Source organism: Notechis scutatus, chromosome Z (genome assembly GCF_049901735.1).
Source record: "Notechis scutatus isolate UNSWTSFEM ecotype Mainland chromosome Z, rNotScu1.2, whole genome shotgun sequence".
Classification (NCBI taxonomy): Eukaryota; Metazoa; Chordata; class Lepidosauria; order Squamata; family Elapidae; genus Notechis; species Notechis scutatus.
Genome location: NC_142025.1, coordinates 118,100,458 through 118,123,243, shown reverse-complemented (window position 1 = coordinate 118,123,243; position 22,786 = coordinate 118,100,458). Strand labels below are relative to the sequence as shown.

At 46.3% G+C, this 22,786-nt stretch overlaps 1 protein-coding gene across 1 annotated transcript; it reads right to left on the bottom strand.

Moving 5' to 3' along the window:
• Positions 1-690: 690 nt before the first annotated feature.
• RNF31 (ring finger protein 31) lies at positions 691-22,214 on the bottom strand. The gene is made up of 14 exons (XM_087947199.1): positions 21,122-22,214; positions 19,277-19,540; positions 16,894-17,073; positions 16,591-16,803; positions 14,945-15,118; positions 12,391-12,489; positions 10,894-10,983; positions 8,373-8,487; positions 6,923-7,041; positions 4,605-4,718; positions 4,414-4,471; positions 3,492-3,588; positions 2,008-2,182; positions 691-1,341 (listed from the first exon to the last, which is right to left on the bottom strand). The coding sequence occupies exons 1-14, from the start codon at positions 21,596-21,598 to the stop codon at positions 1,288-1,290; spliced, it is 2,229 nt and encodes a 742-aa protein (XP_087803325.1). The 5' UTR covers positions 21,599-22,214; the 3' UTR covers positions 691-1,287.
• Positions 22,215-22,786: the final 572 nt, after the last annotated feature.

Sequence of the window (22,786 nt, the reverse complement as noted above, 5' to 3'; positions counted from 1 at the left end):
CATCCATTGTTCCTTGTCTGGCTTATAGAGATGGAAAAGCATAGCCAGCCGCACCAACAGGCTGAAGAACAGTTTCTACCTGTGGGCTGTCAGACTCCTGAATGGAAAATAACTTCATGTCAACATAGTATGATAGACTTGCAGGGCCGGTGCGTTGTGCAATAAGTTCACATGCTGTAATAAGATTGTGTGTTCGTTAGTAGGATTCACTGACTTTCTGTCCACTGTGAGTTGTGCTGGGGGTGTGTGTGTGTGTGTGCACAAAGGGAGGCTCAGCCAATCTCACTGTACGCATGTTGTACTGACAATAAAGGTTGATTTGATTCAATAACTCTGTAAGGAAGAAACTTGTGGGAAATGGCCATTATTTGGACAATTGACTCCCTAGATACCTAAACGTTTGAACCAAATTCTCTAGGAGAAAGTAGGAAAATGATTCCACGTTGACTGCATGGTACTGCAAATTTCATGAATGTACTATTTAAATAAATAAGATGTTGCAATTTAGAAACTTCTCTTGAGATTTCATTGGTATTTAATTCGTATCAACAAACTCCAAATTAGCAGAAGCTTTCCACAAATTTGGAGAAGAGGAAAAAGAGACAACCCAGAAATGTATTTTAACAACTGTTTTTGGTCAGTGGCACAATCTAAACGCTGGGACCATATTAATGATAGCAAAAAAGAGAGTCTCGTTTAACAAAATAAATTTTATTCAGACCAATGCATTTCCCAGGAGACATGCAGGCTGAAAGAACAAATGGAATTAAAACTGCAGGAACAAATGGAACAAGAAATTTTCAATTGAAGTAAAGCATCTATTCGGCTCACCAGTAAATTTTTCCCGCCCCCACAAATCTGTTAAGATTAAAATCAAAAACTTGCTGACAATGTTAGGACAAAATCTAAAAAATTTTGTTTTCAGGAATCTTGGCAACTTTTTTAAGACTTGTGGACTTCAATTCCCAGAGTTCCCCAGAATTCACTGGCTGGGGAATTCTAGGAGTTGAAGTCCACAGGTCTTAAAACTGCCATGGTTGGACATCTTTATTCCAACCGGTCACAACGAGGACACCTCTGGCTGTGCATCACACAAGACAGAAGAAAGAAACAAGGTGTAGAGCAACACAACCCTTAAATGCAACCTAGTGGTTAGAGAGTAGGGATGGCTTTAAGACTGCATCTCAGGAGGCCCCACCAAGAGCCATCAATCGGAAATTCTCCAAACACAGCGTGTCTTCTTCTGTTCTCCATCCGCTTGGAAGCTCACAGCTTCTCCTTCTCGGTTTATTTCCGTCTCCGTGAGATCTCCAAGTTAAGAGGAACTTCGTCCCTTAGAACCTACAGAAGAATAAGAGTTAGAAGGGACCTTGGAGGTCTTCTACCATTTCCCTGAAAACACGACCTACCCCAAAAGTAAGTCCTAGCTTGATTTTTTACACGAGCCCAATATAAGCCCTACCCCCCCAAAATAAGCCCTAATTAAGACCCCACCCACTCCAGAGTGCACGGGTAAAAATTAAGCTAGGGTGGGGATGGTGGGTGGTGGAGTTGCCCTGCTACTTACCTTTGGACAGTTGTAGCCAGGCCTCGCACACCCCGACACCTGCCTTGCCGGCCCGTTTCTTCTGCAGCCAGCAAGGCCGGCAAAGGCTTTCCTGATGGCCTCTGGAGCTGATGATAAAGCTCCGGATTGATTCGGAGTTATCAGCTGTTATCGGCTGCAGAGGCCTTCAGGAAAGCCTTGCCAGCTGCAGAAGAAGAAGCTCCCGAAGGCTTCTGACAGCGAAAAGGAGGCCAGGAGCGGCAAGTGAGGTTAGTCAGTGGATGACATCTCCCCAAAATAAGACCTGGTGCCTTTTTTGGGCGGCAAAAAATATATAAGACGGGGTCTTATTTTCGGGGAAACACCCTTGTTCAAACAGGGTGACCAAAAGGCATCCCAACGATTAGAGAAGGAACCCAAGCCAGAAGACCTCTAGACCAACAGAAGAGGAGAAGGTTCACCTGGATCAGGCGCCTGCGATATGCTTCCTCGTCCTCCGTCGGTCCCCTGGGGAGCAGCTGGGCAGCCGTGAGGTGTCTCCGGCATACGATCTCCACCTCCTGCAAGGTGTAGAAGACGGCGGGATCCAGAGCATGACTGTTGATCAGACTGACTAGGTATTCCTTGTAGTGCGCCCTGGGGGGAGGGGAGGAAATCAAGAAATCCATCAGTGTGACCCTCAGGTCTCCTGCCCCCCACCTCCCCAGCCACGGCTCACCAGGTCTCTAGACCCCCTTGTTAGAACCACCATCTCGCTCAGGGTCTCCAAAACCGGCAATTTTAAGACTTGTGGACTTCAACTCCCAGAATCCCTCATTGCTGGCCAGGGAATTTTGGGAGTTGAAGTCCACAAGTTTTAAAGTTGCCACGTTTGGAGGCTATTGATCTAGTTAAAACAGGGAACTCGATTTCATTGAGAGCCACATCAGAGTTGTGTTTGACCTTTGGGGGCCGGGGTGGGCGCGCCAGCTCAACATCACTCGTGTTGGGGGGACACCTGTGGTGGCCAAGTGCTAAGACAGGACTTCCCTCAGACCTTCCCTCCCTCTCATTATAATCTTCTCCTTCCTCCTTCCTTCCTTCCTTCCTTCCTTCCTTCCTTCCTTCCTTCCTTCCTTCCTTCCTTCCTTCCCCTCTTTCCTTTTTTTTCCTTCCTTGCTCTTTCCCCATCTTTCCTTCTTTTTCTTTGTCCTTCCTCTTTCCACTTATCCTTTCCTGTCCCTTCTAGGATGCTCAAATGTAAAAAAGGGGAAACGCTTATCCTTCTGTTGTGTTTTTGGTTTGTTTTTGCTTGCAGAGACACTGCGAGCCAGATCTAAGCACCCCACAGGCTGCATCCGGCCTGGAGTTAAAACCTTGCTGGTCCCTCCGGAATCAAAGAGATGGGAGTCCCCAGAGGTCATCAAGATCAACTCCCAAGACAGGGTGGGGGCGAAGGAGGAGAGAGAGAGGGGGGAAACCTGGGCTGTCCACTAGCCCTCAGATGGAGAGTTTAGCTTAGTTTACTTTATTGTCACTGCACCTCATATAACGAAATTAAATGCCATCTTCAGTGTACATTATAACTATAAAAATAAAACACAAACACACACCCTTCGCATTCTATACAATTGAACTGAAAACCCCTGATATTGCATTCATATTGCACTAAATACACTATAATTCAAAAGAGCTACTGACCTGGAAGAAGCTGTTTTTCAGCCTACTTGTCCTTGTTTTTATTATTATTCTGTACCGTCTGCCAGATGGTAATAGTTAAAAAAAAGGGGGGAGTGCCCAGGATGAGACGGATCTTTGAGAACGTTTTGAACTTTCTTAAGGCAGCGGGAGCTATGAAGCTCTTCCAGAGAGGGGAGAGAGGCTGGGCCGGCCGTCAGTCAACAGCCCCCAGGTCTGTAAGTGGCGGATGAGGAAGAGGAGGAACCCACAAAGGGGTTTTACTCACTCGCAAAGGCCAGCATATCCGGCCGGAGTCTCTTTGCTGCACGGTTCATCCTTCAAGCCGTCCAGGGTTTCTTTCTGCTCCATAACCCGACATCCACCTGCGTGCAGAGGGGAGGACCCCAACGGTTGAAACCTGCCCGTTCCCTCATTGGATCGGGACGACAGGAAGTCCTCGACCTACGATCACAATGGAGCCCAACGCTCGTGTTGCTAAGCGAGACAGTGGTTCAAGCAAAAGTCAACGGGAAAGCCGGATTCATTTAACAGCCGTGTGACTAACTTAACAACTGCAATGATTCACTTCACAACTGCAGCAAAAAAGGTCAAAAAAACCAGAGCAAAATTTGCTGAACCATCGTCTTACTTAAAAAGTTTGGGCTAAATGGTGGTCGTACAACAAGGACTCTCTGTAAAGGTAAAAGGGAAGGGAAATAAAGTAGAATGAAGTGGAGTAAAATAAAATAAAGTCAAGTTAAGTAAAGAAAAATGAAGTGAAGGAAAGTAAAATAAAGTGAAGTAAAATAAAATAAAGTAAAATAAAGCGCAGTGAAGTAAAATAAAGTAAAATGAAGTGGAGTAAAATAAAATAAAGTCAAGTTAAGTAAAGAAAAATGAAGTGAAGGAAAGTAAAATAAAGTAAAATGAAGTGAAGTAAAATAAACTAAAATAAAATAAAGTGAAGTAAAATAAAGTAAAATGAAATGAAGTAAAATAAAATAAAGTGAAGTAAAATAAAGTAAAATAAAGTGAAGTAAAATAAAATAAAGTGAAGTAAAATAAAGTGAAGTAAAATAAAGTGGAGTGGGGTAGAGTAGAGAGCAGTGACGTAAAGTGAAATATTTGAAGGTGAAAGCTTTCATTCAGGACTTAAAACGAAGCCAGGACAGGACAGGTGAGCTTCCCAGCAACTTGGTCACACGCACCTCCGGGAGTGGCCTGGGTCCCCGCTGGGGGGTCTGTGTTGAAGGCAACGTCGTTATCCTGGAGTGGAGAGAAGGAAAGAGAACCCCAGTTAGTCCCCCAAGAGGCCTGTCCCCCTATAAGCCCCCTTGGCTTCCACACACCCCTCTCCCCGCTCCTGAAGCCCCCCACCCCCACACCATGCCCGACCCACCTGGAGGAGCTTCTGCAGACGTGGCACGCCCCAGTCCCGCAGGTAGAAGAGGCAGTCGCGTGGGTGGTGTCCGTGGAGGGACCGCCGGATTGGGCAGTGCGGTATCGGGCATTTCTGGCAGAGATGAAGGGAAAAAACAATAATAAAAAACCAGGGTAGGAAAATGGTTGAACTGCCCACCAATTCCCCTACATGAAAATTACACGCAGTCCTCGATTTACGACCACAACCGAGCCCAATATTTCAGCTTGGGCAAAATTTCTGTCACGCATGTCCAAGGGAGACGTTTTGTCAAGGGAGCTTTGGTCCCTTTTGACGGCCTTTCTTGCCATGGTCGTTAAGCGAAGCGGTTAACTTAGTCACGCGGTTGTTAAGCGGATCTCCATGGGCTTTTTTTTTGTCAGGAGGTCGCAAAATGGGGACCGCGTGACCCCCAGGGGGACACTGTGACCGTCATAAAAACAAGTCACACGGGGGATGCCGCAACCGTCGTAGTGTGATAATTGATCGTAAGTCACTTTTTCCAGTGCTTCAAATAACCAACAAGTAAAATAATGTAATTCGAGGAGTTATTACTCCATTCTATAGGGAATGTTAGCCTCTCTTTCTAACAGATGTGTGATAAATACCAATTTATATATATATTTTTCCAACCCAGCTCACCTCCTCTGAAAAACTGGAACTAAGTTGTAACCCCCCATTAAATATGAAAAGTAACTACCATTTGGAAGAATTACAAGGGAACATTGTCAAATAATAACGTTTTCCTGAAAATACGACCTATCCCGAAAGTAAGTACTAGCTTGATTTTTACACATGCGCCCAATATAAGCCCTACCCCCAAAATAAGACCTAATTAAGACTCCACCCACTCCAGAGTAGACGGGTAAAAATTAACCTAGGGTGAGGATGGGGTGGTGGTGGAGCCTTTGGACAGTTGTAGCCAGGCCTCGCACACCCTGACACCTGCCTTGCCGTCCCGTTTCTTCTGCAGCCAGCAAGGCTTTCCTGAAGGCCTCTGGAGCTGAGAGCAAAGCTCAGGATCGATCCAGAGCTCTTGTTATCGGATGTCGAGGCCTTCAGGAAAGCCTTGCCGGCTGGAGAAGAACTTCCTGAAGGCCTCTGACAGCAAAAAGGAGGCCGGGGGCGACACGTGCAAGTGAGGTTAGTCAGTGGATGACATCCCCCGAAAATAAGACCTGGTGCCTCTTTTGGTGGAAAAAAATATATAAGACAGGGTCTTATTTTCGGGGAAACACAGTATCCGGAGAGAAAGAACAGTAGAGAGGAGGGCCTTGAACAAATTATGGAAAAGTTAACAAAAACATGAATTTGGGCCAGGAAGACAAGATAATGAGGGGGGAAAAAAGTCCTGCAATTTCAAATCTGCCATGACAATTCTGGATGCAAGAGAAGACAAACAGAAAAATATTGGAAAGATGAAGAAACACCTCCAGATGAAGAGATAATTAAGAAGATATTAGACTGTGCAGAAATGGACAGACCTACATTGAAAATCAAACAGAAAAGAAGACACAGAATATTATCAAACTTGGAATTTATTTTACTAGTGGTTGGGAAAAAGGGATGGAGAGGAAGAATAGTATTTGCATTGTTAAGCAAATCAAATACCCAGACAACACAATTAGTATTAAGCCCTAAGTAATGTAATTAATAGAAAATTAATAAAATTGATTAAAAAATGAGAAAGAAACATATTTTCCTGATCTTGTGACAACACCTGTTATCAATATCGCAGAATTCCAGCATTTTGAAGTTGCTTTCTCACACGGTAGATAGCCCTTGAACATTCAAGTCACCACAGCATTGGAAAAAAAGGGGTCTTATGACCATTTTTCCTGCTTACGACCGTTGCAGGATCCCCACTGGCCACCGGATCAAAATCTGGATGCTTGGCAACTGACTCATATTTATGACGGTCATAGTGTCCCTGGGGGTCACGTGATCACCTTTTGCGACAAGTAATTTGAACGAAGAAGCCAGATTCACTGAACAACCATTTGCCTGGGGCTCATTGCTCACTTAACATCGGCAAGGATTCCCTTAGCAACAGTGGCAAAAGGTTGTAAAATGGGACGAAACTCAGTTTTGCTTATTAGCGACGGAAAGTTTGGGTTCCATTGTGGTCGTATGTTTGAGGACTACCTGTATCTTTATTTTTCCTGTGGTTTTGTTAACCATCTCTGCCTCCGTTCCCCAAATTCACCTCTACAAGGCCCACAGGGGGAGAATAAATAGCAACAGGGTACCGAGTTCCAGAGTTGCCCCACAAACACACAATCCCCGAGCATCCTTACGTTGGAGGCATAAAACGTCCCGTAACATCCACTGCAGAAATGGTGCCTGCACTGGGAACACTGGAAGTGCATGCAACCCCCTCGAGCCAAGGCGTACGAGAACTTGCATTTGGGACAAGCTGGAAGAAGAGGGGGAAAAAGAGATTTTTACTCCTTGGCTTGTTTCCCGCCTGTTATTATTTTCACACATACAGATGATGGGCGTATAACACGCACTTTTTCCCCCTGAAAATAGGGGGCAAATGATGTATGCGTGTTATACGCCGATATAATGTTAAGAAGCCTTCGGTGAATGCTGCTGGGATCGGGGATCAAGGACACAAATGAAAGAAGGGAGGGAGGAAGCAACCGAAGCCTGTCCTGCTCTCTGGGTCAGCTCTCTCAGTCGCTCTCTCGCTCCTCCACCAGCACAGGAAGAAACTGCTTCAAAGAAGCGGGGGGCTTTTCCTGTCGCCTTTCTCCCCACCCCGTCCGCCCGCCCGCCTGCCCGCCGTGCTCGTTCTGCCTGCCTGCCTGCCTTCGTTAATGGTTGAATCGGAACAGCTTCGGCTGAGTAAAAGAGGCGAATAGTTATTATTCTCAGCCGAAGCTGCTCCCAAACAACCAGAAACTAAGGCAGGCAGGCAGAATTTTTTTACATTTTTTTCCTGAAATTTCCCCTTAAAATGAAGATGCGTGTTATACGCCTGTGCGTGTTATACGCCGATAAATACGGTAACTCAAGGTGAAAAACATATCCGATAAACTTTCCTCCTCCTATTTTCCCCACAACAACCACCCTGTGAGGTGGGTTCAGCTGAGAGAGAGAGGGACTGGCCTGAAGTCAACCATCTGGCTTTCATGGCTGAGGCTGAACTAGAACTCCCTGTCTCCAGGTGATTGGCCCAAAGTCATCCAGCCAGCTTTCGTGCCTAACATGGACTAGAACTCCCACTCCTAATAATTGGCCCAAAGTCACATATCATGCTATTTGCCTAAGGTGGGGCTAGAATTCCCAATCTTCTGGCAATTGGCCCAAAGTTAGCTAGCCAATGTTTGTGCCTAACATGGACTAGAACTCCCCATCTCCTAGTGACTGGCCCAAAGTCGCCCATCTGGCTACTGTACCTAAGGGAGGACTAGAACTCTCTGCCTCGTGGTGATTGGCCCAAAGTCACCCAGCCGACTTTCACGGCTAAGGTCACGGGCTCCTGCTTTCTAGCCTGCTGCCTTAACTACTAGACAACACTGTTTCTATCACAGAATCATAGGGCTGGAAGGGACCTTGGAGGTCCTCTAGTCCAACCCCAGGCCAAAGCAGCAAGTTAAGGAGAGACTCCCAAGCATTGGGGATAGGAAGTGGGAGCATTAGAATCCAGCTCTAGGCTTAGTGTAGGAAACTCAAGTTGGCTCAAAGCTACCTCAAGTTTCTCGGCGTGTCCCAAAACGAAACTGGGGGCAAAATCCTTACCGATACCGTTCTCTTGGAGATACATTGCCAAGCCTTGCGCCTGGTATTCAGGGTCGTTGGTTCGCTTCCACTCCAGGAACGCTTCGCAGGTCAGACCCTGATGCTGGGGCTCCCACTGTCGCCGCGGAAGAAAGAAAAAAAAAAGAGACACCCCAAACTCAGCATTTAGCCTTCCATCCTCCTGTTCCCCAACAGGAGAAGAGGCCAAGCAACCTCAAACAAATAGAAGCTTAGCTTGCTTCGGACATGCGCTAGCTCTTTCCAACCAATCCGCTATAACCGTTCTGCGGGCTGTTGGCCTGAGCTCCGAGCTTGGCGATTTGGTTGCTGTTGTGGCCTGCTGGTAACTGGCGGAGCTGGCAGCAGAGTTGGACAGTAGTGAGGAGGTTGGGGAGGAACCCAGGCCGGTCCTAGAGGCCGAGGAAGGCTCAGACGAGAGCTCTGGCGTCAGAGGCAGAGAGGGGGCCAGGGGAGGCTGGCAGTCATCAGCTGCCTTTGGGCTTGGACAGCAGTGAGGCGGGAAGCTTCTGGAACCGGTTCCCAGCCATGCCATGCAGAGCTGCCAAAAGGAAGGCACAATTAAGAACTCAGGGTCAATGTGGGAGTAAGGTCGTATTTGGACGATGAATGGCCCCTCCCATCAGGATTAAAACAGAAGCAAAAGGGGAGGGGGCTTTTGCAGGAAACAATTTGCTCGTTCGTTCCAGCCTCGTGAAGATTTGTCTGTATAACCCAGACCTTCCCTGTCAGCACTGAGTGTGGAATTATACCAAGCAGTCTTCCGGGATTGATAAAGGTCTGAGCTAATAAGAATACCTTTGCAAGGCTGTTTGCCAAGCTGTTGGCTGAGTGTGAATGAAATAAATTCACATTAATGTAATAAAAGAGGTTTTTGCCGGGACTCAGAACTGACTTAGTGCTTTTTGGGGAGGCCTAGGACAGAACAGTTGCAAACATTTTGTCACCATCTGAGGAGACATCGTCAGTGCGCTTCGAATTGGGCTTGTCTGACAGATGGGCCCACTTCAAAGTGAACGGACAGTGTCTCCTCCAACGGTGATGAAACGTTTGCAACCCAAATCGCCAAGCTCGGAGCTCAGGCCATCAACCCAACATCCAATCCGAGCTACTTATAACAGATAACAGATAATCAGAGTTGGAAGGGACCCTACACCATTTCTGACAAATGGTAATCCAATCTCTTCTTGAAAGTCTCAAGTGATGGCACAACTTCCGAGGAAAACTTCTGTTCCATTGGTTGATTGTTCTCACTGTCAGAAAGTATTCTCCTTATTTCCAGGTTAAATCTTTCCTTGTTCAGTTTCCATCCATTATTCCTTGTCTGGCCTTCAGGTGCCTTGGAAAATAGCTTGACCTCTTCCTCCTCTCTGGATAGGGGAGATCCTGTCTCCCCTGGTCCTTCTCTTCACTAGACTAGCCAGGCCCAGTTCCTGCAACCGTTCATTGTATGTTTTAGCCTCCAGTCCCCTAACCATCCTGGTTGCTCTTCTCTGCACTTTTTCTAAAGTCTCAACATCTTTTTCGTAGTGTGGTGACCAAAACTGGATGCAGTACTCTAGGTGTGACCTTACTAAGGCTTTATAGAGTGGTATCAGTACTCCCCTTGATCTTGACTGTATCCCTCTCTTAATACAATTTAGGATTGCATTGGCTTTTTTGGCTGCCGCTGCACACTGCTGGCTCCTATTTAGCTGGTTGTCCACTAAGACTCCAAGATCCCTCTCCCAGTTACTGCTATTGAGCCTGGTTTCACCCAGTCTATATGTGTACTTTGGGTTTTTCATGCCTAAGTGTAGGACTTTACTTTTCTCTACCTTGAATTTCATTTTGTTAGATACGGCCCAGTGTTCTCGTCTGTCAAGGTCCATCTGGATCTTGAGCCTGTCTTCTTGGGTGTTGGCTATTCCTGCCAGCTTAGTATCGTCTGCAGATTTGGTAAGTTCTCCTGCTATTCCCTCATCTAAGTCATTAATGAAGACATTGAAGAGTCCTGGGCCTAAGACGGAACCTTGTGGCACCCCATTGCTCCATGTAGACTTAGACCCATTAAGGACTACTCGTTGAGTACAGATTGCCAGCCAGTTGCAAGTCCATCTAGTGGTGGTGCTATCTATTCCACTTTTTTCTAGCTTACTAGCTTACTAAATTCAAATACATTTCAGTAACTGTTGCGTACTGACTTATGGTGCAACCCTTCAGAGTTCCAGCTACTGAATTTAAATGTAGGATAGAATAACAGAGTTGGAAGGGACCTTGGAGGTCTTCTAGTCCAACCCACTGCTCAAGCAGGAGACCCTATACCCTTTCAGACAAATGGTCGCCCTATCACTTCTTAAAAAGAAGGAGCAGGAGTGGAAGGAGCAGGAAGAAGAGGAGGAGCGGAGGAGGAATAAAAGAATAACAGAGTTGGAAGGGACCTTGGAGGTCTTCTAGTCCAACCCCCTGCTCAGGCAGGCTGTTCTGTCTTCGACAAATATTTCCACACCAAAGGCTTACCAACCTGGCGTTTGCACTGGACGCAGAAACATTTCCGGCATTGCGGGCATTTGGCTTCCAGCTGCTCCGATTCGTAAATGAAACCGAAAGAGCACTAAGGACAAGGAGAAAAATAAATAAATCCTTTTTAGCCCGGGCTGGGATCAGATCTTCCTTGACTCCGGGAAGTGGGTGCAGAGACTGTCCTTAAATAAAAAAGAAACTAAATCCGATGGAGTCCTTACATCTTATTTCGATGATGACCTGGACATTTTGACTTGTCTTTAAAGCAACCAGCTCCTAGTCCACTTGGAGATGAATGGATGTTCATTGTTTATTGATTTCTATCCCGTCTTGATTATTTTATAAGTAGCTGTTGAACCTATCTAATACTCAACTGTTCTATTTTCCCTGCAACAACGACCCTGCAAGGTGGTCTGGGCTGTGGAGGAGGGACTGGCCCAAAGTCACCCATCTCGTATCGTGCCTAAGGCAGGACTAGAGTTCCCAGTCTCCTGGCGATTGTCCCAAAGTTAGCCAGCCGGCTTTTGTGCGTAACATGGACTAGAACTCCCCATCTCCTAGTGACTGGCCCAAAGTCACCCATCTGGCCATTGTACTTAAGGCAGAACTAGAACTCCCAGTCTCTTAGCAATTGGCCCAAAATTACCCTGCCAGCTTTTGTGCGTAACATGGACTAGAACTCCCCATCTCCTAGTGACTGGCCCAAAATCACCCATCTGGCTATCGAACCTAAGGGAGGACTAGAACTCCCAGTTTCCTGGCGATTGGCCCAAAATTACCCTGCCAGCTTTCGTGCCTAAGGCGGATTACAACTATGGTGATTGGTCCAAAGTCACCCAGCCTGCTTTCATGTTTAAGGCAGAACTAGAACTCCCAGTCTCCTGGCTTCTAGCCTGGCTCCTTAAGCACTGGACCGATAACAATAATCCAAAATTCTGGATCAAAATTTCTGTAGAAACCAATCAAATTAAAAAAAAAGGCAACGCAGGAAACCTATTATTTCTACAGTCTTCTTAGGTGGTCAGATCAGTCTCGGACACCCATGTTCCCCAGCCAGGAAGCCTACTGAGGCAAGATACTACCACTCCCATCATCCCTAGTCGCCTCACTAGTGGCATGATGGATAGTACAGCCACCTGATCCTCACTGGGAAGTCTCCGGGTTAGGAAAGGTGGCCATCTGTTCCCTGGAAGTCCACCTCCCCATCTTACCTTTATTTTTACCTGTGTACCTGGAGTGGGTGGGATCTTAATTAGGGCTTATTTTGGGGGGGATAGGGCTTATATTGGGCACACATGTAAAAATCAAGCTAGGACTTACTTTCAGGGTAGGTCGTATTTTCAGGGAAATGATATCATTAGGTACAAGTAAATATTATTATTATTATTATGTATAAGTAAATGGACTCAGACAGTACACTGTTTACTAAGCACTTACGTATGTTAAAGAAAAATGTATAAATAAAATAATACATTAAAAAAAGAAACACAATACTCACATGGGTGCACCACTGAAATTTGGGGTCCTGCATTAGTACATGTTCGGTCAGCTTCTTATGGAAAAGGTCATAAGTCTCTTGATCCAAACAACTGCGCAACTGTGGAGAAATCCAATTTTAAAAAAATTGAGGGGATCTGTACCCCCAAAAAGTTTGCAAAGGGCCAACCGGACATCTCTCAACCAAAGCAGTAACTCTATTGAATTCTACTGTATAGTGAGTGCAATGCGAATTATATCAATTATATCAATATCAATTCAGCTGTATAGAATGCAAAGGGTGTGTGTTTGTGTTTTTATATGTATAGTTATAATATAATGTACACTGAAGATGGCATTTAATTTGGTCGTATGAGGTACACAGGGGTGGGATTCAAATTTTTTAACAACCGATTCTGTGGGCGTGGCTTAGTTGGTGGGCGTGTGACTGGGTGGACATGGCTTGGTGGTCATGTTATTGGCTGGGCGCGGCCAACTCAATATCACTCACATTCAAGCACGCATCTCATGACTGTGGGGATGCTGCAACAGTCGTAAGTGTGAAAAAGGGTCATAAGTGACTTTTTTCAGTGCCATTGTAACTTTGACTCCACACAAGTAAAGTACCAGCAAAGGAGGGGGGGGGGGAAAAGCTCCAGAGAAGTTCCTGAGACAGGAAGTCCAGTCCTGCCAAGAATGTAATAAGGGTTAACGAAGAGGCAGTTTCTGTAAGCAACACCAGAATGTTTCCTTCCCGCCTTCCTTACAGGATTAGGCCAGTAATTTCTTCTAACATCCGGTTCTCTGAACTGCTTAAAATCCCACCCCTGGAGGTGCAATGACAATAAACTAAACTAAAAAAGACCCCAGAAAGACTTTCTTGTGGGTTTGATGCATGAGGGCCTTGAAAGACATTTTTGTAACTTTGCTATACAGCTCATCCTCGATTTACAACAACTCATTTAGTGACCGTTAACAACAGCACTGAAAAAAGTGACTTATGACCGCTTTTCACACTTACGACCGTTGTAGCATCCCCCAGAGTCCCATAGCCAAAACTCAGATGCTTGCCAACTGTCTCGTATTTATGACAGTCCCTTTTTTGCGACCTTCTGACAAACAGTGCCAATGGGGCAAGCCGGATTCACTTAATAACCATGTGCAACTGCAGCTATTCCCTTAACAACGGTGGCATGAAAGGTCGTAAAATGGGGCAAAACTCCCTTAATAAATGTCACACTTAGCAATTTTGTGGTCATAAGTCGAGGGCCATCTGTGTGCAGACAACAGAGATAATTTTGGATGTGCCAATTAAGGGATGGAGTTGGCACAGAATGGCAAATTGGATTGTTTTAATGGCTTGTTTTAATGATATTTTTATGATATTTTAAATTTTTTTAAGCCTTGTTAACTGGTCAGCTAGGTTTAAGCTGGGTGGTTCTATCAATTTGTTTAAATAAATAAAATATATAACTGCAAGGCAGGAACTTCTGCCTAGTTTCATTTCCACTTGGAAACCACTTCTGAACTGAAAGCTGATACTCTCTGTTATTCGCTTATTCTACTACGCCCAAAAGGAAGTTAATGCTTCTCATTTTTTTGTTCCCTTTATCCTACACTTCTTCCTCCTCCCTTTTCCTCCCCTCTTCTGGGTGCTATTTTCATATATTATAAAATAGATAGATTAATATAAATTTGAACACTCAAAACTAGAGTATTATTAGCCACAGATGAAAAGTTAAATAAAGAAAATCTATACCGTAGCTTTTATTAAGCCTAAAAATGGAAGATGAACAGGTGAAAGAAACAATGATAACATGGACAAAAATTTTTGGGATATACTATAGAACTAGACAAGCAGCAAAAACTTTGGGATAGAAATTATAAATTGACAATGGCAACTGCATCTAAGGAAAATTTGTATAAAATGTTTTATAGGTGGTATTTACCATCAGCAAGACTGGCAAAGATGTTTAAAAATATGTCTGCCAAATGTTGTAACTATAATCAGACATTGGGCACATATTATCATATGTGGTAGACATGTCCAAAAGCGAAAATACATACACGGTTAGAAAAAATGTTAAAGCAACACATAGATTGTAAGCCAGAAATATTTCTGTTAGGCATAGTACCACAAAAATATGATAAAGGGAATATATATTTAATATTACATGTGTTGACGGGAGCAACAATTGTATATGCATGGACAAGCCCATAGAAGATGTAATTTAAAAAAAAAAACCTAGATTGTGCAGAAATGGATAGGTTGACATTAAAGAAAAAAGATAAAGAAGATACAGAATATTTTCAAACATGGGGACTTATTTTATAAATAGTTTGTCAACAGAAGTAGAAATTAGAAATCGGAAAAATTCTATTTGGTATGTCGTCTGTTTAATATATCGTTATATTACATACTACTATGTAAGCAAATTGCAACAAATAATACGCGGTTCATAAAGCACTTATGGATGTTAAAAATATATAAATAAACTCTTTTCTAAAAATCAATAAAAATACACTGGCACAAAATCAGAGAAATGAGGGAAGAAATGGGACAGGAGAAGCATCACCTGGATATCAAGAGTAGAGAAATAATTTAGAAGTTCAGTTTCATCGCTGATCTCCGGCTCGGAGCAAGCTGGACACACTAAATCCGTGATGTGTTTCTCCTTTACGGCAATGGTGAAGTGCAAAGCAAAACACTCTGGACAAATTGTACATTCGCACGATGTTAGTGACTGCATCTGAAGAGAGAAGGACTTACAGGTTAACAGAGTTGGAAGGGACCTTGGAGGTCATCTAGTCCAGCGGTCGCCAACCGGTGGGCCGCGGCCCACTGGTCGGCCATGAGAAAATTTTGGTGGGCCGAAGAGAAATCTCACCCCCAGAGCACTCCCCCCAAAGCAATTAATCCAGGCTGTGCAGAAATTGGCCTGCGGAAACCCACATGGCCCGTGGAAACCCTCCTCCCCGCCCACTCACTCCTCACCAGGCAAACTTGCCTGCCAAGTTGCTATTTTTCCTTTTTCCAACCATCATCTTGTTCTGCTGTGCCGGAAGATTTAGATTAGCTAGAAAGCAGGATATGGCTGGATTTCTTGCTTTCTAGCTAGTCTTTAGATCCTCGGCTCTGCTTTTAAGCACAGCCAAACCTCGCTTAGGACTGAAGGTTCTATTATTCAGCGCAGACTCACTGCAAACGAATTTGAGAGACTGAGCTAGCCGATGGCGGATAGATAGATCACTGAATGGTTCTGTGAGCAACTCAATCTACCTGCCTGCTTTGCCTGATTTTGGGTAAAAGTTGCTCTTTTTAAATAAAAAAATTCAATATTTACATACATGGTGTGTTGTGAGTTAATTTTGTGAGTTTGCTTGCAAGCAAATTTTGTGTGACAGACTGAGCTAGCTGATGGCGGATAGATAGATTTTTGAATGAATCTGTGATTCTGTAAGCAGCTCAATCTGCCTGCCTGCTTTGCCTGATTTTGGGTAAAAGTTGCTCTTTTTTTAATAAAAAATTCAATATTTATATAAATATTTATAATATTTACATACAACCCATGCCCAGCCAGTCACATGACCACCAAGCTACACCCACAAATTAGGCCACGCCCACAGAACTGGTTAGTGGTCCCCTGGGATTTAAAATTATGAGTTTGGTGGTCCCTGAGGTCCAAAAGGTTGGTGACTCCTGATCTAGTCCAACCCCTTGGTCAGGCAAGAAACCCTAATACCATTTCAGACAAATGGTTGTCCAGTCTCTTCTTAAAACCTTCCAGTATTGGAGCATTCACAACTTCTGGGGGCAAGTTGTTCCATTGATTTAATTATTCTAACCATCAGGAAATTTCTCCTTAGGTCTAAATTGCTTCTCTCCTTGATTAGTCTCCACCCATTGCTTCTCATCCTGCCCTCAGGTGCCTTGGAAAATAGCTTGACCCCTTCATCCTCTCTGTGGCAGCCCCTCAAATATTGGAAGACCGCTATCATGTCTCCCCTGGTCCTTCTCTTCCCTAGACTAGCCAGGCCCGGTTCCTGCAACCGTTCTTCATATGTTTTAGCCTCCAGTCCCCTAATCATCTTGGTTGCTCTTCTCTGCACTCTTCCTAAAAGACTTTCAACATATTATTTTACATTGTGGTGACTGAAACTGAATGACGGGTCGGACGCAGTCAACCAAGCCCCGCCATGGATGAAAGTTGCACGTCGGTACCTTGTTCCGCGGCAAGGCCAGGCTGCAGACGGCGCACTCCCAGCTGAGCAAGCGTTTGATGAAGTCGCGGTTTGGGGAGGCCTTGACAGCCTCCACGATGTCCGACAGCTCCCAGCCTTCGTCCGGCTGCTCCAGCATCAATGAGACCACCAGCTCGGCCCGGCCCCAGCTGGGCAGAGACAGCGAGGCCAGGAGACGCCGCAGCAGCGCCTGGCGAAGAACGAGACGAAAAAAAGACCAGGGGTGCCTCCCACTGGATCTCCGGCCCCGGGTTCCCTTCCCTTCCTCTCCCGCTTACCCCTGTCGGTCGGCGCTCTGGAAGTTCATCGGAGGGTCTTCGCTCTCCCAGAGCCTCTGGTGGAAAGGCGCCAGGCGGGCACGCTGCAGCTGCACCATGGCACGCCATATATCGCCGTTGTTCTCGTACAGGGCCTGTAAGGCAGGGCCCCGCTCTTCAAAGCCCAGGGACTTCAACTGTCTCACCTGTGGAGCAAACCAAGCCTGGCGTCACCTTCCCAAAACCGAGCCCTAACCAGGATCTAACCCTGTTAGCGTCCCCTTTCAAGAAATAAACCTGACATATCTTTAGGCAACCTTGTCAGGCCGAAGAGGGATGGACTTCAACTCCTGGAATTCCCCCAGCCACCAAGGGTTTGACCAGAATTGGGCATGGGTATGAGGGACCACAGGTAGTCCTCGAATTAACGACCACAGTTGAGCTCAACTTTTCTTGTTGCTAAGTGAGGCAGCTGTTAAGTGAGTTTCCCCCATGTGACGATTTTCCTTGCTGTAGTTGTTAAGCGAATCACTGCAGCTCTTAAGTTAGTCGTATGCAGGGGGTGCGATTCAACCGGGTGTAATGACTGGTTTGGTGAGAGCACGCACAGAGTTTGAGAAACGCTCTGTCAGGATTCCAGCCATCGCCCTAATTAAATCATGATTCTCGAGCCAAACTTCAAGAAACTTCAAAGGGTTCATTAGAGGCACTGCCCTGTATGAAGCCAACTCTGACATACGTCACTTACAGTCCCGTGTGACCCTGTTTCCCCCGCTCCCCCCTGGGTGTCTCATAGACCAGATCCTCCAATTGACCCTGTTCATGGGCTGGGTGTCGTCATTCACATTCTCCAATTCAATATATTCCCGGGCAAAAGCTCTGGTATTTTAGTTCCAATCTTTTACAGATAAGAGTTGGAATGTACTTTCACTTTCAAACCGCTGCACTGCTCTTCCAGATTTCCTTCCTCCCCCTTCCCCCCCCCTTTTTATGGCAACTACTAAAACCGGGCACGGGAATGTTTTATGAGTTGACACTTACCTTCTGCTGGAGTCCCGGTGAGCAAATCAGCCGAGGCGCGGATATCTGCTGTGCCGCGCCAAACAGCTGAGCTGAAAACCCCGGAAATAAAGGACAGAATAGGGCAGGGGGTGGGTCCAAATCATCGCCGTAACTACCGGTTTGCCCGAACCAGCCCGAACTGATAGAATCCCATCCCAGGTCATATGGTTGCTAACTGAAGCTAGGTTCCCCCATCGGCTTGGCTTGTCAGAAGCTCGCAAAAGGGGATCAGGGGATGCTGCGACCGTCATAAGTACGTGCCAGTTGACAAGCATCTGAATTCTGATCATGTGTGACCATAGGAACGCTGCACTGGTCGTAAGTGTGAAAAGTGATCTTATGTCGCTTTTTTCTGTGCTGTCGTAATTTCGAACGGTCACTAAATGAACGCCTGAAAGTCGAGGAGTACGTTAAACGTAAGCCACGACTCTTTATGATACCACGTCGAGGTCTACCTGTATGGCTGGATTACCTTTGTCGCATTTTTTTTTCCATAGGGAAGCTTTCTTAGTAGATGGTGGGAAGGCAGCAGATGTAATATATCTTGACTTCAGCAAAGTAGAAAAAAAAATAACCCATGACAAGCTAAATTAATAACTGAGTTAAAGATGGGCTAGCTAGATGGCTTTGAAAGGACGTATTGACATGAATCAATCTAACCTCTGCTCTCTGCATCTGTTAAAGAAGTTGCTTGTACAATTTGGTGAGGATGGGAATCATTTGTTCGGAATTCGTTCTGTAAGAGAATCGTATCCTTTTCTATCTGGTTTCTCGCCTCTGCAATTTGCTTCAGGGCTAGACGCATCCTTGGAGACGATTCCCATGAACGTCCTGCTCCATAGATGGGGGTGAGGAGGTGGGAAGGAGCTATCCAGGAGCATGAACCCACAAGGACAAGGGATACTGTGTAAAATAACAAAGTATGGACGGAGAACGGACAAAGAACGCTCCATGGGCAAGACATTGCCCACATTAATAACGAACCTTTGTCTCTGATTGGATAAACTTAGTTTCTATCAACGTGAAATGTATATAATACTCTGAGCCACTCTCGCACGGTTTGGCTATTCCTTACATGCATTTTGTCTGTATGTTTTGGACATCGTATTCACGCAGACCTTTTCGCTTTGGCCAAAGAATAAAAAAAAGGCCGCTATTTTTGCAAGCCTCGTTTCGAGTCTCACTCTCTTTGGCTTCGGGGAAACTTCAGCTTGGACCTTACAGCTTGGCAATGAAATGGGGAACTGTTGTGCCTGCTGGGGAATTCTGGGAGTTGAAATCCGCCCGTCCTAAAGTGGACCAAGGTTGAAAAACACTTATTTTCCCATGCATTTTGTCAAGGCTCACCTTGCTCCGACGGGCACTGAGGCAACGGCTGACGGCGTCATCTACGTCGCCCCGGCTGGCCACCCAGGCGGTTTGGACTTCCTGGAGGGTTATGGCGCCCAGGCCGCCGTCGGGCTCCTTGTCGCCTCGCTGAGTAGCCAGTTCCGCCATACCTTCCAGGACACAGGGCAGCTCCGACTTCAGCCAGGCCAGGGGCAGCTCAGCTCCCGAGTAGCACAAGGCGGCCGCCACCATTTCGGGGGCTACGCCTACAGTTTCCGCCTCCTGTGGGGCCAAGGTGACAGGATTCTAGCAACTATATTGGCTGGAAGGACAATGAGTTTCAGGTAGTCCTCTACTTATGACCATTTCATAACCCCCCTCCCCCGAGGAGACAACCGTGGCTAATGGGTGGTTCCTCCTGCCATTGGCTGGGTGTCTCCGGGCCAATCCTTTGCACTCAGGCCAACACCACCTCACAGCGTCATTGTTGTTGTGGGGAAAATTGGTGGAGAGTATTATGTATATTAGCTAACTGGAGATATTAAATTTAAAAAGGCAGGATAAACATACACGCACAGACACCAAGGCACGCATAGCTAGGTGTCTATCTATAATATGTATACGCATAATTGTATCTACATTATACCTATAACTATATATCCAACTAGCTTGATACCCGTGCTTCGCTATGAAACTATATGGTTGTGCTTAAGTTTTTGGGGAGGAAAATAATGGGAAAAAATTCTGCCTCTAACTACCAGCATCGATCGGAATTCATCTGGCTAGCGTCCTGTCAGTGTGTGTGAGAGTTAAGGGCTGTTTGGAAACTGAAAGAGTATTTGCTGTGTGAGCATGGAGACAGCAAGGAGCCTGGGCATGACTTAGCTCAACTGTTCTGTACTAAAGCTGCTTGGTGCTGTGAAACTGAAACCGAAACTCCTCTGCTTGTGTTTTGCATTTGGAAGAGATTTCTTTTCAGGTGGGGAGGAGTGGAACTCCTTTGCATCAGTGTGTTAATAATAATAATAATATAAGAAATACTCTAAATGCTCTGATGGTCATTTCAAAAAATCCTTTCTTAGTGAGCACCAAGCACCAAGAGGAACATATGTGCCCAATTTCAAGTTTGTAGACTTTACGGTTCTGGAGATTTTGACGATGCATGGGTCGTCTTTTGCCTTTATATATATATAGATACGTACGTATCTATGCATCTCTCTCTCCCTCTCTCCATCCACCCATCCACTAAACCTACCTATCATCTTTCTCCCTCCCTCCCTCATCTATCTATCCAATTTTCCTATCATCTGTCTGTCTGTCTGTCTGTCTCTCTTTCTATTTTTCCATCCATCTATAGCCTGACTTCCTGTGGCAGCCCCTGAGATACTGGAACACTGCTATCATGCTACCCCAATCCTTTTTCCCCCCATTAAACTAGACATACCCATTTCCTGCAACCATTCTTTGTGCATGTTTTAGCGCCCAGCCCCCTAATCACCTTCGTTGCTCTTCTCTGCACTCCTTCCAGAGTCTTAACTTCTTTTTTTTAACATCGTGGCGACCAAAAGCTGGATGCGGTATTCCAAGTGTGGCTTTTCCAAGGCATCATAAAGCCGTATTAACGCTTCGTGTGATCTTGAATAGATCCCCTCTGTTCGTACAGCCCGGTATTGCTTCCTATCCGAAGGTCCTTGGGACCCCAAAAGACAGCACCCCCGGAAAATGTGTGGGGGCTACGATTCCCACGACAGCCGGCATTCAATGTGAAAAAGACGAAAAAGCGTATGTGTGTGTGTGTGTCTCAAAAGTGATTGGAAGAGGAGGGGGAGTGGATTTGCAGGTGTGTGTGGGGGCAGAACTCACCCTGATCATGTCCACCATCTTCTGACCGTCGTCCCGTAGCTTCTCCTGCCTCTGATGCTCCACGTCCTCGGGCGGGACGGACGGGGCTCTCCAGAGGCCCTGGGGCTCCCCGGGGGCTTCCACCACCCCTCGCTTCATCCTGCCCACCTCTTCCTTCTCTTCCCGGGCGAGGGAGGGCTGGGTATCGCCGTGCAGGCTGGTGCAGTTGCACATCTCACAGATCCGTCGGCCGACGCTGTTGCGGAAAGTGCAGTGGTCACACTGCCAGCTGGGGCCTGCGGAAAGAGACAGGTGGCGGGGGAGTTCCGGGCTCAAGATTAGCGCCAGGGGGTAACTCATCGGGCATGGCGAAGATCGGACACCGAGGTTGGGGGGACAGCTAAAATCTGACCTCAAAAATGGGCATTGGTGAGATAAGATGTTGTGATGGCTAAAACCAGACGTTCGGGATCGGACGCCCAAAGAAAGCGCACGCATGCATGTGCGTGCACACACGGGCGCGCACAAGCGGAACTACAATTCCCACATTTCCCATGAGAGCAGGCGTTCAATCTGACATTGAGGCGAGGCACGGCGAAGATCGGACACGGCAAAGAAAAGACCTCATAAATCAGCCTTAATCTCCGATCTTAGTCGCGCCAGTTTTGGTATTTATCTTGATGTCTGATCTTAACCATGTTTGGTCTCGATGCCTGATTTCAGGCAGGAAAGCCAGCTGGGTGACTTTGGGCCAATCATCAGGAGACGGTGAGTTCTAGTCCCGCCTTAGGCAGGAAAGCTATCTGGGTGACTTTGGACCAATCCCCAGGAGACGGTGAGTTCTAGTTCTGCCTTAGGCAGGAAAGCTATCTGGGTGACTTTGGGCCAATCCCCAGGAGACAGTGAGTTCTAGTTCTGCCTTAGGCAGGAAAGCCATCTGGGTGACTTTGGGCCAATCCCCAGGAGACGGTGAGTTCTAGTTCTGCCTTAGGCAGGAAAGCTATCTGGGTGACTTTGGGCCAATCACTAGGAGACGGAGAGTTCTAGTCCCGCCTTAGGCAGGAAAGCTATCTGGGTGACTTTGGACCAATCATCAGGAGACGGTGAGTTCTAGTCCCGCCTTAGGCAGGAAAGCTATCTGGGTGACTTTGGGCCAATCCCCAGGAGACGGTGAGTTCTAGTCCCGCCTTAGGCAGGAAAGCTATCTGGGTGACTTTGGACCAATCCCCAGGAGACGGTGAGTTCTAGTTCTGCCTTAGGCAGGAAAGCTATCTGGGTGACTTTGGGCCAATCATCAGGAGACGATGAGTTCTAGTTCCGCCTTAGGCAGGAAAGCTATCTGGGTGACTTTGGGCCAATCCCCAGGAGACGGTGAGTTCTAGTTCTGCCTTAGGCAGGAAAGCTATCTGGGTGACTTTGGGCCAATCATCAGGAGACGATGAGTTCTAGTTCCGCCTTAGGCAGGAAAGCTATCTGGGTGACTTTGGGCCAATCCCCAGGAGACGGTGAGTTCTAGTTCTGCCTTAGGCAGGAAAGCTATCTGGGTGACTTTGGGCCAATCATCAGGAGACGGTGAGTTCTAGTTCTGCCTTAGGCAGGAAAGCCATCTGGGTGACTTTGGACCAATCATCAGGAGACGGTGAGTTCTAGTCCCGCCTTAGGCAGGAAAGCTATCTGGGTGACTTT